Source organism: Dendrobium catenatum, unplaced genomic scaffold, assembly GCF_001605985.2.
Source record: "Dendrobium catenatum unplaced genomic scaffold, ASM160598v2 fragScaff_scaffold_9, whole genome shotgun sequence".
Classification (NCBI taxonomy): Eukaryota; Viridiplantae; Streptophyta; class Magnoliopsida; order Asparagales; family Orchidaceae; genus Dendrobium; species Dendrobium catenatum.
The window spans coordinates 677,307-693,946 of NW_021318471.1; the positions used below are offsets into that span (position 1 = coordinate 677,307).

General features: G+C 34.4%; 2 protein-coding genes across 4 annotated transcripts; both read left to right on the plus strand.

Annotated features, from left to right (window-relative positions):
• The first annotated feature begins 1,547 nt into the window (after window positions 1–1,547).
• Window positions 1,548–8,685, plus strand: LOC110106014 (glutamate-rich WD repeat-containing protein 1). 2 transcript variants are annotated; one of them, XM_020835734.2, is made up of 13 exons: window positions 1,548–1,570; window positions 4,149–4,287; window positions 4,461–4,567; window positions 4,655–4,733; window positions 4,973–5,146; window positions 5,249–5,347; window positions 5,561–5,729; window positions 5,851–5,954; window positions 6,035–6,174; window positions 6,268–6,340; window positions 6,925–7,037; window positions 7,141–7,258; window positions 8,367–8,685. In XM_020835734.2, exons 2-13 carry the CDS (start codon window positions 4,186–4,188, stop codon window positions 8,490–8,492), a joined length of 1,404 nt encoding a protein of 467 aa, XP_020691393.1. In that variant the 5' UTR covers window positions 1,548–1,570; window positions 4,149–4,185; the 3' UTR covers window positions 8,493–8,685. The 2 variants fall into 2 exon arrangements, with proteins under 2 accessions (XP_020691393.1, XP_028554721.1); XM_028698888.1 differs by having other exon boundaries at window positions 4,154–4,287.
• Window positions 8,686–11,772: 3,087 nt separating this feature from the next.
• Window positions 11,773–14,687, plus strand: LOC110106010. 2 transcript variants are annotated; one of them, XM_028697344.1, is made up of 3 exons: window positions 11,773–11,959; window positions 12,028–12,564; window positions 13,927–14,687. In XM_028697344.1, exons 1-3 carry the CDS (start codon window positions 11,803–11,805, stop codon window positions 14,322–14,324), a joined length of 1,092 nt encoding a protein of 363 aa, XP_028553177.1. In that variant the 5' UTR covers window positions 11,773–11,802; the 3' UTR covers window positions 14,325–14,687. The 2 variants fall into 2 exon arrangements, with proteins under 2 accessions (XP_028553177.1, XP_020691389.1); XM_020835730.2 differs by having other exon boundaries at window positions 12,031–12,564.
• The last annotated feature ends 1,953 nt before the right edge of the window (window positions 14,688–16,640 follow it).

Genomic DNA, 16,640 nt, shown 5'->3' on the forward strand with positions numbered 1-16,640 from the left:
ATATATATATATAAAGTGCCAAAATCAAAATAAGAAAGTTTATTTTAATTTGAAAAAGAAAATTTACTTATATGAATAATAGATTAAAATGACTAGAGATAATTTGCATATTTAATAATATAAATCATGATAGTAAAATAAATATTTAGGTAAAGGAAAAGTAAAAGAGTGGAAGTTATTTAAAATATTATTTAATAATTATTAGGTTATAAATATTATTTTAAATTTTACTAATATATTGAAAGATAAGTATATATGTAAATATAAAGACTATTTATGTATATTCAATAGCTAATTCTAGAGAATGATAACAATTCTAATTAATAATATTTGAGATATTAATCTCACTAATTAATTATAATTAAACAAATTAGAGAGATTTATCAATTAAATATTAACAACGAGGGTCTTTCTAGATATTAAATCTATCATCATCGCAGTAAGAAGTAAGAACAAACTTTTAAAGCATCCGTATCAAAATGAGTACTCATATCTTTTTAATTATAGTAATGATTTAATTCTCTCTTAAATTATATGGATCAAAAAATAGTAATACCTCTTTATTAAGTCTTTATTGTAAGCTAGATTATGATGTGTCTTTCTCATATTCAATGATTGATCATAAAGAGTATATATATATGTTTGTATGCGCATGTTGATTGATAGATCATACTCTCTTATGATACTGACTGTGGATGAAATATAACCTTCATTTGGACGTATTCTGAGTGTTCGGCCTTTAACGTCTCTTCTTCTCCGACGGCAATGTCTCCTGCTCATTCGTGAAGCCAACACGTCGTCTTCCTGCTTGTTCGCAAAGCCAGAAGCCAACACCGTCTCCTGCAGCCCTGCTCGTTTGCGAAGCCAGAAGCCAACACCGTCTCCAACACTGTGTACTGCTCGTTGCCTCGTTCTGATTTGTTTCGAAAGGATTTTTTTTTCAAAATCCAGAGAAAGAATAGTGACAAAAAATTGTTATATCAAAAATATATGTGATTGTTTTTAGTTTGTTGAAGGAAAGATATGCTTATATCCCGAATGAAGCCTTATTTTATTTTTAAAGTTTTATGGGGCTGTTTGGTAGCCCTATGATTTCATTTAAATAGGATTTCATAAATTTCGGGATTTCATAAATCCTCTAAATATGAATTTATGAAATCAATTCAGGATTTAAGGTGGTTAAAAAATTTAAAACGTTTAATTATTGATTATAATATTCTATAATGATTATTTTTATTTAAAATCATATTTAATCCTATTAATTATTTTGGAATGACTAAGTTTTTAATTAATAGTTTTATTAATAATTTAATTAGTTTTACTAATTTTTAATATTTTAAATTATATTAATTAAGTTATACAAAAATAATTCAGAGTATAGGACTCTAGGTTTTGGCTCTCTCTTCTCTATTTCTTTCGGCTTGTGTAAAGTTTTGCACGAGTTCTTCTTCGTCGCCGTTAACTTCGCTCCTCCGACGACATTCCCTTCCTGTTGGAGCGGAAGTTAAGACATTTTTTGATCGGAAGAAACTACGGGAGGTCGCTTGACGGGAGGTCGCTTGCTGTGAAGGTAACTTTCTCCCTTTCGCGCGCTTCTTGGGCCCAATCCCGTAAATACGCCGAACCAAAGGATTTCGTAAATCCGGGATTTACCACGAAAAGAGGGAATTTTCCGTCAACCGCGGCTTTGATTTACCGTGAGATTTGGTTTTGCATTTTTGGCCGTTTGGCTGGATTTAGCTCAAATCCGGTCTAAATCCTGCATCCAAACAGCCCCTATAAGTTTCTAAAGCAGTTTGTGCACTGATAAGTGTGTATACTGTTTATCATTTTCAAGTATATCAAAATACAGAGCACAATGTTTTTCTTTTTTAAGTAAATTACTCATTTACTCTAATTGTCATGCAACTATTCTTCTCAGATATATCTCACTGCAGTCGTATTCCTTAAATCAGTTTGGCCTAAGTTTTTTTTGCTAAAATTTGAATAATCAAAATAGTATGCGATATTTAGGTAGATAAGCACGCTTAAGCAGGTTAGGTATATGAATGAAATTTTTTTGATTTCTGACAGTGATTTATAAGAAAATTGATTTCTTCACACTTTTTTGCTACTTTATTAGTGCCCGTTATGCTTCTTAATTGTTGTAATGCACCGCAATTTAACCTTTAATGGCAGGTTATCGCCTTACAGGTATGTATATTCTTTCCTCCTCTTTATCAAGTTGCTTTTCTTTATAAATAATAGTTAATTTTCTCAGTGTATAGAGCACTATTAGAATATTTATACAATTATAGTTATATTAGTTGAGAAGTGAGATCATGATAGGCACTGGCCTGGAGGAAATTATATTTGAAAGATCTGTAACAAATCAACTAGGTGGATGAATATGTTGAGAAGCATAAATGTTAATAATCCTGGAACCTTACTAAATTGTAGAAATCATAACAAAACTGCAGTAGTTGATGATTCAGCTAAAAAAAATCTATCCTTGATGTGCTCAGACAGATTCCACTGTCTAGTATGCCTACAATTTGAAAGAGGGCAAGGGACTCACTCATACCAAGCTCATAGTGAAGTGACAATTTTTATAAATCTTATTTACATGGCAAAGAAACTTTCATTAGCATATTAATCTTTTTTCTTCTTTATTTTGGAATGAACAACTACATTCAATTATATTGATTTCTTATCTTAATTCTTCTAGAAACAGGAAGATGTTAAACATAGGGTCAAGTCTTAAGTGATATAAAATTTTAGCTTTATAAATTGCTGCTACACATCTTATTGAGGTATGCAATGTGATAATAAAAAACTAGCTGATTTGGCCATCCTGTACGGGAACCGGGAGCCGCCGGATGGCCAGACCACTTGTGCGGGAATCTGGAGCCGCAAGGTGTCATTTCAATTTTGTTGCGAAAATAATAAACAAAATCATTTTGAATTCTCACATTGCATTGGGGGGAATGCATACCTCAATAAGTCTTAATTAAGTATCTTAATCAAGCTTTAAAAGTTGGACCGGACAATGAATGAATGGACCGGAAGAAGGAGATATTAGTCGTTCGATGGTTCGACCATGGTCGAATCAGATGACGTAATAAATATTTATTATATTTAAATATTATAACAATGACACAATTATTTGTAAATATATAACAAAAATTGAACATGCACATAAATTAAAACCCATAAATCCACAAATAATATCACAAGTCAATTAAAAGAATATAAACTATGGTATGAATTAAACTTCACAGACTGCTAACCATTTAATGCTATGGTAAGTATCAGCAAACTATGCAAGGTAGAAAAATTAATAGAAATTTAAACTTAAACACATTTACTATCCATCATTGCGAATTTCATATACCAAGATGCTTTGAATTATGACTTATGTGATAACTATAACATTGCCATAGATGAATATTGAAGACATGAATTTATTATATGAACCTTTCAATCAATTGCACAACTGGTACGTGTGTATGTTAAAGATTTGCCATGGAGTAGGGGCTGGTGGGTCCTTCCATGGGATTTACATATTCGACTTGTGGGGTGATGACCTCACCATGCTTTGACTGGAATATTTTCTCACGTTAGCTATGGCTTTCATACATGTTATTAATGGTTACCTGATCGCATGCACATTTGACCTTCTTACCTATGAAAGCATGTGAGCTGCATTGCAAAGTAATGCTGATGTATGGACGATCATTGATTGAAGTACATATCTTTTTATATAATCTTTTGTTATGACTGAAATTAGCAAGAAATTTTTATTATATTAGGAGTTGTGTGCTAGAGCATAAGATTTTTGGCTTGCACTGGATATGCGCTGTACAGGTACAAGTCTAGTTGGTTTACTGTAAATGTTAGTATATTCTATGAATTTTAAGCTTACTGCGATAATGTCATTTGAAATAGCTGTGCTATTTGTGATTAGTTTGACATTTCACTTATGGTTATGTAATGTGATAGATGTGCTAATATTCTTTGTGGTTTTGTTGCTTAGATTTATTTGTTGGATATAAATGTTTTAAATTATGTAGATTTGGTCATTATGCTATTGTTATTAGTAATTATACTGCCATAATTTTTTGTAAGCCCGGGCAGGGTGTAACACTTTCTCTGGACTAAACCTCCAGCACAGAAGGGTTAAAGTTAGGGTTTTAACCAATAAGGATGGTGCGGAGTCTAAAGAAGCCCAAGAAGATCAAACACCGGAATAAGGAATCCAAGAAGGGTGATTCTTCTTCTTCTTCAGTGCCTTCTGCTCCAGCAAAGGTAAGGAAGATATATTTTCAATATTTTCTAGTTTCTCCATTGCTACGGGAGAAATAAAGTATTAGTGGATTTGATGATTTGGATATTCCCATTGACACTCAATTTTGAGTTTATTTTTGGGATTTCAATCGCAAACTATAACTTTCGGTCATTCTTTTTTTATATATAACTAGGTATGGGAACCTGGAGTAGATAAATTGGAAGAAGGGGAAGAGCTCCAATTTGACCCCTCCGCATACAATTACCTGCGTGGTTTTGGCGTTGGATGGCCTTGTTTGAGGTATTTAGTTGAAACAATATCTTCTTTAAGTGTAAATTGTTCCTGTAGTTATTGAAAATGTTCCTTTTAACTTTGATGCTGCAACAGTTTTGATATCATCCGTGATTCTTTGGGATTGGTGCGTTCAGAGTTTCCCCACACATTATATGGTGTTGCAGGAACTCAGGTTTTTCATTCCCTATGACTGATTATTTCTACTGCTTTTAAAGGAGCTTGAAATTCTCTTTTTTCTTATGATCATATTATTATTTGTTCTATACGAGCTCACATTGATTATGAATTTGTAGAAAATAACTATGAAAAAATTTCAGTATATATTATTGTTTGCACCCATACATTCTTGCAAATCTATCAAAGATATGTCTGGCCATATTTTAAAAAAATTATTTTATTTTTTTTCTATAGGCTGAGCAAGCATCCTGGAACTATATTGGAGTTTTCAAAATCTCCAACATTTCTGGGAAAAAGCGTGGTTTAGTGCCATCTGCAACAGCTGATGGGGATACGGATATGGATAGTGAGAGTAGTAGTGATGAAGAAGATGATGTTGGTGATGCATCTGCACAACCTATTTTACAGGCAGGAGCTTCGTCCTTTGGTTTTCTTTCTTATCTTGGTGATGATTGCCTTGTATTACAGTATAGCATTATTTTTTTATTTATGCTTCCTGACTCATTTCAGCTTCACAAGGTGGCCCATCAAGGAGGTGTAAATCGCATCCGAGCAATGTCTCAAAAACCTCACATATGTGCTACTTGGGCCGACAGAGGACATGTCCAGGTCAAAATCTTTTAATTTGATTCTACTCTTCTGACTGTGCTAAAGTATTTAGATTCTTAAGTTTGAAATCTTCAAGACTAGCAACTTCATGTGAGAGCAGCTACTAAGTAGCAAACTGTATTACATTTCATTCTGAATTATTTATTAGAAATCAATGAATGTTAGGCATGAAATGCCAACCAGTCTTCTTTCCTGTCATAATTTCCAAAGCAGGTGTGGGATTTTGCCTCTCAATTAGATGCTTTAGCAGAGTCAAACGCTCAGAGTAGCCAGGGAGGTAATAGTATAAATCGCGTTGCTCCAGTAATTAAGTTTGATGGGCATAGAGATGAAGGCTTTTCCATAGATTGGAGTCCTGTTGTTACTGGTAGGCTTGTCTCAGGTATGGTTTTAAAGGCAATCTGAAGGTTACATTTTTGACAAGTTAAATAACATTTTATTGATTACAATACAAAAATACTCTTGGATATGCTGATGTTGCATGTGTAAATCAATCTTTTTAGGTGATTGCAATCGCTGTATTCATCTATGGGAGCCTTCAAATGACTCATGGATTGTTGATGCAAATCCTTTTGTTGGGCACCAAGCAAGCGTTGAAGATCTGCAAGTAAGCTTTCTGAGTTTCAGCTCTTTAATTCTACTGTGTACGCTTATTCTGATTTTTTTTTCTTTTTGTCTTTCCTGCAGTGGAGTCCAACAGAAGCGGATGTCTTTGCCTCTTGTTCTGTGGATGGGAATATCTCAATTTGGGATTCACGGATAGGAAAATCTCCTGCAGTGTCTATAAAGGCTCATAAGACTGATGCCAATGTCATTTCATGGAATCGGTTAGAATCGCTAGTAACTGTTCTGTCAAGCTTATCTATATTAAAGCTATGCTTTTGTTTGCTTCAAGCGATTGCATTCATTGTGATGAGCAGGTTGGCTAGCTGCATGATAGCCTCTGGAAGTGATGATGGCAGCTTCTCCATACGTGATCTTAGATTGATTAAGGTATGCCACCTTTGGCAGCTTGGTATGCCGTACCAACTACTAGAAAAATAAAATAAAATAAAATTCTTAAATGTCTTATGTTACTGATGAGTCAAGTGTGCCTTGCTATTTCATCTGCTTTTTTTTTATTCCTAATCATGGCTATTATTCCTGCTTTTAGATGTATATAGAAGGCTTCTGTTTGCTTTAATTAGAGACACAACAGGAAAATCGTCTTTTACCGGTAGATTTTTTCGACGGCTTTACTAATTTTTCTACGAATTTTCCAGCGGCTCTCCTATGATGTAATCAATGATATTGGTAATCATGTCATTCATGTTTAAGTTGATTTGCGAGTTCTAAGAACTCTCAATTCTCTTTTCTGATTTAATTATGTGATCAACTTATGTTGATAGTTAGACATTAAAATTTGGGTGAATGGAAAAAGAGAAGCTTCAGTTGCTTATCATAACGGACTATGTTGTGTAACATTTTCGGTTCAACATAGAATAATTATATATTGGTAGGGAAAGTTATAACATATTTTCTGGGTTTGGTTTCTTCTTCAGCATGAAATGACTGGTGAAAATCGTCTTTGTCTACAGGGAGACTCGCTTGTAGCTCACTTTGAGTATCACAAACAACCAATCACTTCTATTGAATGGAGCCCACATGAAGCCTCTACCTTGGCCGTCTCATCTGCTGATAATCAGCTTACGTGAGTTATCCTCGAAACCATAAAAAATAATGCTTATTTTGTTAGAATTAAAGTTTGGATTGCTTTATATTGTCTAACGCAATATAATTTGTTGCAATTCCAGGATATGGGACCTTTCATTAGAAAGGGATGAAGAAGAGGAGGCTGAATTCAAAGCAAAGATTAAAGAGCAAGCTAATGCACCTACAAATTTACCACCTCAACTCTTATTTGTTCATCAGGTAAATAACGGCTTTGAAACTCTCCTTTGATTCGTTATTATTGACCTGCTGGATTAATTTATTGAGATAGAAAGTCTCTTTCTTTCTGAACTGTAGAGAGTTTTTGTTAGGAAATACTAGAAGATTTCAAGTAAATTCTAGCAATAGAGATGAAAACAGAGAGAACGCTCTACAAATCCAATGAAAAAACAAGCAAAACAGTAGTTTTTATTATAGAAATCAAACTAATGGAATAAAAATAAGAAAATACAATTGATCCTCAATTCGAGAGGAGGATCTATCTCTCCTAATCCTTAGACGCCGCTAGAGCCCAATACACCAAACTCCAAGAACAAAAACATCCACAATAATTTGCATACCCCTAACCCTAATCATCTATTACTATTTAAAATAAACAATTAAACAACAAATACCTAAACAACCCTCTCCTAATTCTTACCTATTTCCTTAATTATTTCCCACCCAAATCATCCCTCAAATCTGCCATCTTCAATTAGGAACATTTCCTAATCAACCATCCCCCCAAATTAGCCCCTAAATACGTCCTCTTCAATTAAGAAGCATTTCCTAACTAATTCCTTTTAATTAAGAATCTTCTTAAACAACTCCCTCTTGATTAGAAAATTTTTTAATTCTCTGCCAATCAAATTTGGCCGGTCTATCCATTTTCTTTAGTTCTATCATATACTAGTGAATTTTATTTAAAAATGGAGAGGTTCTATGCTTACAAAATTTTCATTGTCATCTTGTATTTCTACTACTGATTATATAGTTTTTTATGTTATTTTTATCATTTGGTATCCCAACATTAACCCTCAGCCACTTCCTCTTCTGCTTGAACTTGTGACCGGTGCCACATGCATCTACTAGAAATAAAGGATTTCTGAAGTTGACTCCTCGTTGTTTAAATAAAGGCATAAAGCTTGAAGAATAATTTGTCAGGCCTGCTACAACATATAATATATATAGATGATATTTGTGGATTCATTAGCAAACTCTAATAGAGAAAGTTAATGATGATTATTATGCCTAACTACTATCGTAGTTGTCTATATGTGGCTCATTGAACAAAACTTTGTTCTTAAATGATAAATCCATAAATTAACAGGGCCAGAAGGACCTGAAGGAGCTTCATTGGCACCAGCAGATCCCAGGCATGATAATATCTACTGCTGCAGATGGCTTCAACATTCTAATGCCCGCCAACATTGAAACCACTCTCCCATCAGCCTAATTTTGTAGCCAATTGATGCACCTTTTTATTCTGCTTGCACTTCTCTTGATTTTCTTAGTTACCATGATTCATATTTATGTCTCTAAGAAATGGTAGATTATACATTTTTGCTTATTAGAATTTGTATTATAATCATGTTTACCTACCCAGTGTGTTTATGAGAATTTAGCATAAGTGGGCCTTTGTATGATCACCAATGCCAGTTTGATCTAGTTGCGATGAGGGAAAATGCTAAAAAATTATTCTCGACCATTCGTATGTGATCAATTTAGCGCCTAAGTATCACTTTTCTATAATTTACGCCATCAATTACATAAAATTTATCCCAAATAGTCTCTCGGGCATTAAATTAGGATCAATTCTACTTGTTGGAATAGCTTTTTTACTGCTTTCTAAAACATCTCTATAATACAAAAATTTCTTGAAAAACAACTTTAAAAAGCAGCAAAATTGCTGTCCCAAACTAAGCCTAAATTAATGACAAATCAATAGTCATGTGATCATAATGGTCTTACTAATTGAAGGTTTAACACTAATAGTGATAATGATGATGATGCTCTTACATTTTGAGCATTTCAATTATTAGATGAAAATATCATTTTTCTTTTCTTTGAATGTTGGTGGCATTAAAAGCTTAGAGAGAGTGTATATTTGCTGTATTTGTGATAGAATATGTCATGTGAGTTTGCATGCTTACCATCATTCATCTTCCACCTCCATGAAATGTCATGTGACTCTCATCATAAAGCTTAGAAGCTGAAGATTGAAAAAGAAAAAAAGAAGCTCTCTCAGCCTTAGCGCTCAGAAGCTGTCTCCTGCTCCCCACCTAATTCTGTCCTTTGGCCCCTTGTGCTTGGCACTGATTGGGGCTTTGCCTAGCTTTCAACAATTCATTTTTTTTTTTCATTCTGAATTTAATGGAATTTGATAATACTTATTGTAATAACATTGTTAGAATTTTAAAAAAAAGTTGTTATCCGCCGTTGCTTAGCTTGGTTGATGTGCGAGTATGGTTGGGAACCCTCGAACCTGTGCTCAAGGGGGGCGGTAGTGAGCGGTAGTGATTCTTAAGTGGGACACTATCAAGTGTGGGTCAGAAGGTTTCTGGGGTGGGTGCCTATTCTAGGTCAATTGAGGATTAGTCACGCTGCCAAGCGCCCTTACAGGGGTGACAGCCGGCGGGTGTATAGTTCCAAAAAAAAAAAAAGAATTCACTTTGATTGGTTGGTTGAGACTTTTGAATGCCAACCAATTTTAATATAATGGTATATATGTTATTTACATGCATGTTATATTATATCATGTTATTTACATATTTAACATATAAAATTTTAATATTTCATGTATGTTATCCATAGATAATTTTAATATTAAATATGTCACTCTTATATTTTATTAGTATTATAAATTTTACATTCATATTTGATCTACAAGTGGTAGTCATGAAATATTAAGGTTTTGAATGTTGGATATATAAATAATAAATAGTTTGTATGTATGTAAATTCCTCAAAAAATAATTATGAAGTGGCTTTTTTTGTGGAATTTAGATAATAGTAGAAAATAATATTAAAAACATTTAGTGGTACTTTTGTAGTACTTTTTTCTTCATAGCTTTGGATGATGAATGTGAAGGCAATGATTTATGTTTCTGCAATCTCAATTTGTTTTTTTTTTATAATTAAATTAACATAATTTTAAAATAATTTTCTTTTGTTTTTAAAAGTTCCTTTTTTAAAAAATAGCTTTTTAAAGACATTTAAAATGATGATAAAATCGTTTCATTAAATGCATTTCTTGTCAGGAAAGTCATTTAGTGCTTTATTGCTTGTAAATTAATTTTTTTTAATTAAATACAATATAAATAAGAAGTCTTTATACATTGAGTAGGGTTTGTTACATGATTTTTTTTTTCATTATATCATATTAAAATTTAAATTCTCATTCAAAATTATTATTCATTAAATGATTAAAATTATTAAATTCAATTGTTTTGTTGAATTTAAAGTTCAAATTTGTTTAATATAATGACTTTATTTTCATAAAGGTTGAAAAAAATATTATTTAAAAAACATATGTATGTCTTAAAAAAAACAAATAAAACACTTTTGGAGAAAAAAAAAGTGAATATTTCACCAAAACCGGTTTTGCTAAAAAAGACCGAATCTCCTATTTAGCTATTCTTGTTCATGAAAAGAAAACCGGCGGCAGTACCCAAATTCTTCGGATTCGGCTCGTTAGACCCCGAACCGGTCGCTTTTTCTTTTTCTTTTAATTTTTTTTAAATACCACCCGTCGCTTTTTCTTTTAGAGATGATCGATGGTCCTACTTATGAAATGACTGAAGTACCCCGCGCGTGCAAGGGACCACCGCGCAGTCCGCAGCGCCAGTCCACGCGCTCACGAATCTCCCCCACGTCCGCTTTCGAAGTAATGGTACTTCCGTAATTAAACTTAACAATGTGGGCTCTCTCATCTTCACGTTTATCTAGATAATTGTATATCTAACATCTAAGTTATAATATTTACTTTTCTAGCACCTAAATATCATTTCACACATCTGAAATACCACTCAGTTGACTCCCATCAAACATCACCCCAACCTTTCTTGTGGTCCGATTCGTCTTCAACAAACTGGAGAAATAGACGTATGGTATTACAATTTTAATGGGTCATGTCTGTGCATTCTAATCAAACAAGAGAGAGGGCAGGAGATCGCAAACTAGCGAAACCAGAGAGCTGGAGATATGAATGGATGGACGAAGCTTTAGAGCTTGTATGCGATCCATTCTGAGTCTTTAGCAAATGAGAGAAAGAGGCAGACAATACTAGATTTTCATGAGTGTTGTCCATGCACTCTAATCAAAATAAGAGAGAGGGTAGTGATTTCTTCCCGTTTGTGCGATCCAGAGAGCAGGTGAATCAGGGATTACGTACGATTCATTTAGGCAAATAAGCGAAACCAGATAGCTAAAAAAAGGAACAGACATGTGAAGCCTGATCCATTTGAGCGTGCAATCTTATTTATCTCATTTGTTGAAGATGAATAGCTCATCCACGGGAAAGGTGGGGGCCGGGTTTAACTGAGTGATTTTAGATTATTAGAATAATATTTAGGTGGTAGAAAAATAAATAATATAATTTAGATGTTACATATATAATTATAGCACTTTTAAGTGTTATTTATGTTAAAAAAACCTTTATTTTATTTCCTTAGCTTTTTAGTCCTTCATCGCGCCAAGTAGTGAAGAGTGAGGAGATAGTAGGAGAGAAACTGAAAGAGAGGGAAGGGAAATATTGCAGGTTTCGACATGGAGGAGAAGAGGAAGAAGAAGATGCAACCGTCGCCTTCTCGCCGGGAAAATGCGCCGGAAAACCATCGCGTTCATCATAAGAAGACAATCGGGTGCATGTCCGGCATTCTTCAACTCCTCTCTCGCCACCACTCCCGCCGCCGCATCCCTTCTGGTAATTAACAACCAACCCCTACCTCCAATCTCTCCATTCAAATCCGCTCTAAACCATCTTTGTCTCAACAGCAAGGAAAGAGATAATCGAAACCCCTCCGACTTCGACATCTACTCCGATCGTACAACAGCCGGATTTCACTGGGATAAATACCGCACGGACGCCGGTGAACGCCGATTTGGAATTTTCAAGTGAAGCGGGCGGTTTATCGAGTCGAAGTCCTACACTGCCGTCGGAGATCCGGAGATCGGGTGGATGTTTTGATCGCGGGGACAGCCCCAGGCAATCTCCGGCGCTGGTGGCTCGTCTGATGGGGTTAGAAGACCCGCCGCTGCAGCGGCAGCTGCCGAAGCCGCCTCCCGAGTCGGAGTCAGCGGAGGAGAAGAGGCGGAAGCTACTCGGGGCTCTGGAAAGGTGCGATGAGGATCTCCGCTCGCTCAAGAGGATCATCGACGCTGTTCGAGCGGCGGAGATGATCCACATGAAAGATGAAACAGATTCGCCGATCCAGGAGTTGAAATTCCTGGATGGAAACGGCGACCAACCTAGCCCCGTCTCTGTGCTTGATGGCTTTTCCTCTCCTAAATTCTGCGCTTCAGAAAATGGTGAATTCCAACACTTTGATCCATACAAACATACATAAATAACATTTTTGTTAGAAAAATTTTCCTTAATTTTCAAGTTTTATGATTCATGAAGAGTTATTAGTTCCAAAAAAATAATTTTATTAAAATCATAAGATAATATTAATTTTATATAAATTAAAAAAGCAATTCCCGCCCATGGCTGGCGAGCCGGCTCGAGCTCGTTAACAGTGACACGAGCTCGAGTTCGAGCTCGACTGTCGAGCTCGACTCGAGCTCGAGCTCGAGTTCGAGCTCGCTTTCTATCTAACGAGCCGAGCTCGATAAGGGCTAAAACTCGACTCGACTCGACTCGTTTACACCCCTAGTCGTGTCTGACACTAGTCGACAACCATTATATATCCATGCAACAGAGAGCGCAAAAAAAAAGTGCAGTATAAATGTGGGGTCTTTTTTGTTTGGTTTTCTTACATGAAAGAATAATGAGACTGAACAATAACGCTCTTTTGCTTATATTATTTTACTATAAACAATTAGCCTGATTTTTCCATTGAAATATCACTTATGAGAAATTATTCTATGAGGAGATCAGATGTAGAACGTCATTCAGAGAACAATTAGAATGTGTCACGTCAGTGGTAATGAGCTGTGGTATCGAGTACAGGGATGATGAGGCGCATTCTGATTGGTCTTTGAACAACGTTTGACATCCGCACAGAATAATTAATCGTCTTGTGAGAGGTTTTCAAAATTCAACACAAAAATTTTATTGTATAATATGCTTCTTTCTCATAAGGTAGTAGCTCTACTGAAAGATAAGATTAGATAGAGTCGTCTTAGATCATTTGGGCATATAAAACATTAACTTTTTGATGATTTTGATTTTGTTTAGGATTACTTTCTTGCTACTTCTTAAGGCATTTTTTTAGTACAAAAAATATAATTTTTATGCTAAAAAGTTGTTTTAAGAAGCAGTAAAAAATCTGTTCCAAACGAAGCATTTATTAGGAGAATAAGTGTATTAGATCCAGCCTATATTAAACTCGTAAAAATGGACTTAAATTTTTTTTGTTAAAAATATTAAAAATGATTTTTTTATTAGATTTAAATTAGAATTTGACTCTTAATAAGGAACAAAAGAGAAAAATAATTCATATAATTGACCTCACTTAGCGGCATAAAAACTTGTTATTGTTACTTTTTTATATATACAATTATGTTGATGATTGTTATCTTAAAAAACAAAGAAAGATCGATGCCCGTTTATTTGATGAAAACACCAAACATTGCAAATGAAAAATTGAATCAAACTTAGATTGGAGAAAGTGGAGAAAGTGGAGAAAGTAAGAAAATTTCTAACGTTTAAATGAGATTGTGTTGCAGAGGAGGTGCAGAATAAGTCCTTGAGCTCGGTCGAGGTGAGCTGCCATGCCCCCCGTCGGATTACGATCGAAGGAATCCGTCGCCCGCCATCGGATCATAAGAGAATATTAAAGGATCACACAGTCGTAGCAGATTCGTCATCGTCGGCAGCCCTTAAATCCTTCGCCGCCGGCCGGTGGCGGTGGAGATGGAGGAGGAGCCAGGCCATGGTGGAAAACGTCGGGGAAGTTGGAGAAGATGCAATTTGTGAAGAAAGAAGAGAGGTTGTGAGAGTTGAAGTGGATTTGGCTGATGATGTACTTGGAGATCTCGTCGACCAACTTATTATAGAGCTGGTGGAGAGCTGTTCTAAGCTCTGCCTTCAAACGGTAAGGTGTAAGAGGAAACTGTGTTTGTAGTATTGGTTGTGGGTTCATCATGGAACCATCTCTGCAAAAATTAGAGATGACTAATCATTGCAAGAAGTCATTGTAGCAAGAGCCAGGCTTCGTTTGGAATGACTTTTTTTTTGCTTTTTAAAGCAGTTTTATAGTACAAATTTTTTTAATTTTGTACTAAAAAACGGCTTTAAGAAACAGAAAGAAAGCCGTCCCAAACGAAGCCTAAGACACATGTGATTTTGCATGAGTGATGCTATGATATTGTGGGGTGTTAGATTTCTCTCATGATTCGTGTGTGATTGTAGTTAAGATGGCTATTAGATCTCTTTTGATTGTTGGATTTGATTTTCAATATGAGAATTGCTCTTTTCTCTTGCTTAATAGATATGTTTTTCTTCTCATTCAAAATGTATATCATGAACATATTTTGAGAAATGTTTGAGATGATAGTTTTGATTACAGAACCTCCCACAAGTTTTTATAGATTTCTAACTTATCTTGGATATTCTTCTCAGGCTTTCCCTCTAGCGAAGTGTTGATTTGTTCTTGTTATGATTAAATATTTAGCAAAGTTGATTGAAGTTGAAGAAATTCCTTGATTTTATTTTCTTGCTTGCAATGATTTGTAGTTTGAATCATCTCACCCTGGTGTTAAATTCTTTCAATGTCAATTAGTTCTTATCATTCTTAGAATCTTTTATCAAAGTTAGTGCCCAAGGGACCACATTATGGTTGGACACTTACCTAATTTTTGTACTAAAATTATGTTTTAAAAAGCAATAAAAAAGTTGTCCCAAACGAAGCCTCAATGGTATATTGATCTTGCTTCCTAAAATGTAGGAATCATGGAAAAAATTCACATTTCCCTATTCTTTTTTGACAATTTAGGTGCAACACATAACTCAAGAAATCTCTTTGTGCATCATGCCATTTATTTCCTTCTACTATATTCTCTCCAACTCAAAGGATCATAAATCCCAATTGTTAATGTTCTTTTTTTTTTTTAAGTGGGCTTGTTCATGATGGCAAGAAAAGAGTTCCGTTATGGTTTAAGATAAAGATCGAAGAATTCACTAAGGTTGATGTTGCTCAATCAAGATTAGGAGAGAGACTAAGTACAACATAGATGAAAGTAAAATGGTAGAAAGTAGAAAGAACATAATATTTAGCATAGCTCGATTGTCTTGATCTATATTCACTAAGAAAAGGTACTAAGAATTACTCTTCATCATATTCTATGCTTCCCAACGAGACAATTGATGATGATCATTACGCTTACATGTGTGGATATCATTGAAATTCCCTCAACCTTAATCTTTTTTAAAGTTTTATCACGAAGAAGAACATTCAACCTAAGATACTTCTCGGCTTAGAGGAAGACTGAAACTAAAGATACTATTTTTAGCTAGGTTCTTGAGAGTGGAACCCAATGATTTGTACGGGTGTTATTTTTATGTAATAGGAGATAAGGGAGAAAATAACTCTATATAGTATATAAACACACACATACACACACATTATGGATTTATGCTTTGCAGCTTACTTGCTAAGTACAAAGCTATAAATTGTGTCATCATGAAGAGCAAATTGTACAAAATATAGGTAAAATCGATCTCATTCTATCAGTAGGGCAACTTGCATGTGTGGGCAGTGGCGGAGCCAGAAAATTTTTTGAGGGGGGGCCTAAATTATTTTATTACAATTTTCTCTCAACTTTTTTCATCCGGGCTTGGGACCGTCAAAGACAGTTTTAAATTTTTTTTTAATAAACTACTAAATATAAAATAAAGTACACTTACAATTTATACCTTATGTTCTTCATATTTTGAAATAACTGAATGATAGCATCATTGTCAAAACAATCTAAAATTTCTTTTTTAATATAAGCGATTAAAGTATCGTTCATCTATTGATTCACAATTCGATTGCGTAGCCGATTTTTTATGATTGCCATTACAGAAAATGTTCTTTCGACTCCTGCTATTGCAACATGTAGTACCAATGCCAACTTCAATAGCCTAAAAACAAGGGGGTATAGTATTTCCTTCCTACTTTGAACAAATTTTTCAGCAAGACTTTCAATATCTTTTAATAATGAAAATTGTATATCAGGATCCGATTGAATGTTCTCTAGATTTGTAAGCTCATTGTTTGATGATTCAAGAAAAGTTCAGTTTCCTTTTTTTTATTTTTGTCCTCATCATTCATTCTTGAATCTTCTATTGGTGTTGATATGCAAGATTGTGAGGCCTTCTTAAAATACTTCTCCATAATCTTTGTGCAAAATCAAACTACCTAAAACATATATAACTCAAATACTATAAGTTGATCTAA

What these genes read in the sequence shown, in the direction of transcription:
- LOC110106014 (XM_020835734.2), top strand. Translation starts at nt 4,186, where the DNA reads ATGGTGCGGAGTCTAAAGAAGCCCAAGAAGATCAAACACCGGAATAAG. An exon ending in TGCCTTCTGCTCCAGCAAAG is followed by an intron (nt 4,288 to 4,460) that starts GTAAGGAAGATA and finishes ATATATAACTAG; the next exon opens with GTATGGGAACCTGGAGTAGA. An exon ending in GTTGGATGGCCTTGTTTGAG is followed by an intron (nt 4,568 to 4,654) that starts GTATTTAGTTGA and finishes ATGCTGCAACAG; the next exon opens with TTTTGATATCATCCGTGATT.
- LOC110106010 (XM_028697344.1), top strand. Translation starts at nt 11,803, where the DNA reads ATGGAGGAGAAGAGGAAGAAGAAGATGCAACCGTCGCCTTCTCGCCGG. An exon ending in CCGCCGCCGCATCCCTTCTG is followed by an intron (nt 11,960 to 12,027) that starts GTAATTAACAAC and finishes TCTTTGTCTCAA; the next exon opens with CAGCAAGGAAAGAGATAATC. An exon ending in ATTCTGCGCTTCAGAAAATG is followed by an intron (nt 12,565 to 13,926) that starts GTGAATTCCAAC and finishes ATTGTGTTGCAG; the next exon opens with AGGAGGTGCAGAATAAGTCC.